The sequence below is a fragment of the Penaeus monodon genome, chromosome 30 (assembly GCF_015228065.2).
Source record: "Penaeus monodon isolate SGIC_2016 chromosome 30, NSTDA_Pmon_1, whole genome shotgun sequence".
Taxonomy (NCBI): Eukaryota; Metazoa; Arthropoda; class Malacostraca; order Decapoda; family Penaeidae; genus Penaeus; species Penaeus monodon.
Window position 1 is genome coordinate 30,914,261 of NC_051415.1, and position 231 is coordinate 30,914,491.

Genomic DNA, 231 nt, shown 5'->3' on the forward strand with positions numbered 1-231 from the left:
CTAAGAAGATGTCAGACTGATTATGAAAACGTAATCACTTCGTGTCCTCAGGCTGTTGTAGCAACGGAAGGATGATGTGCAGCGGAGTCCCAGCGGTGTGTGTTTCCCCGGATTCTGTTTGCGACGGAACTGTTGACTGCATCAACGGGGACGATGAGACGCCGGAGGCCTGCGAGAAGCGTGAGTATCAATTTAAGATATTTAAGATAACATGACCTATTTGGATGCCTG

At 48.5% G+C, this 231-nt stretch overlaps 1 protein-coding gene across 1 annotated transcript in view; it reads left to right on the forward strand.

The window, feature by feature from the left end:
* LOC119592706 (low-density lipoprotein receptor-related protein 2-like) overlaps positions 1-231 on the forward strand; it is a gene marked incomplete at its 5' end in the record, with an annotated part of 5,411 nt that overhangs the window by 2,375 nt on the left and 2,805 nt on the right. Inside the window, 1 exon segment of the mRNA XM_037941640.1 lies at positions 73-180. Within this exon segment, the coding sequence (XP_037797568.1) occupies positions 73-180 (108 nt within the window).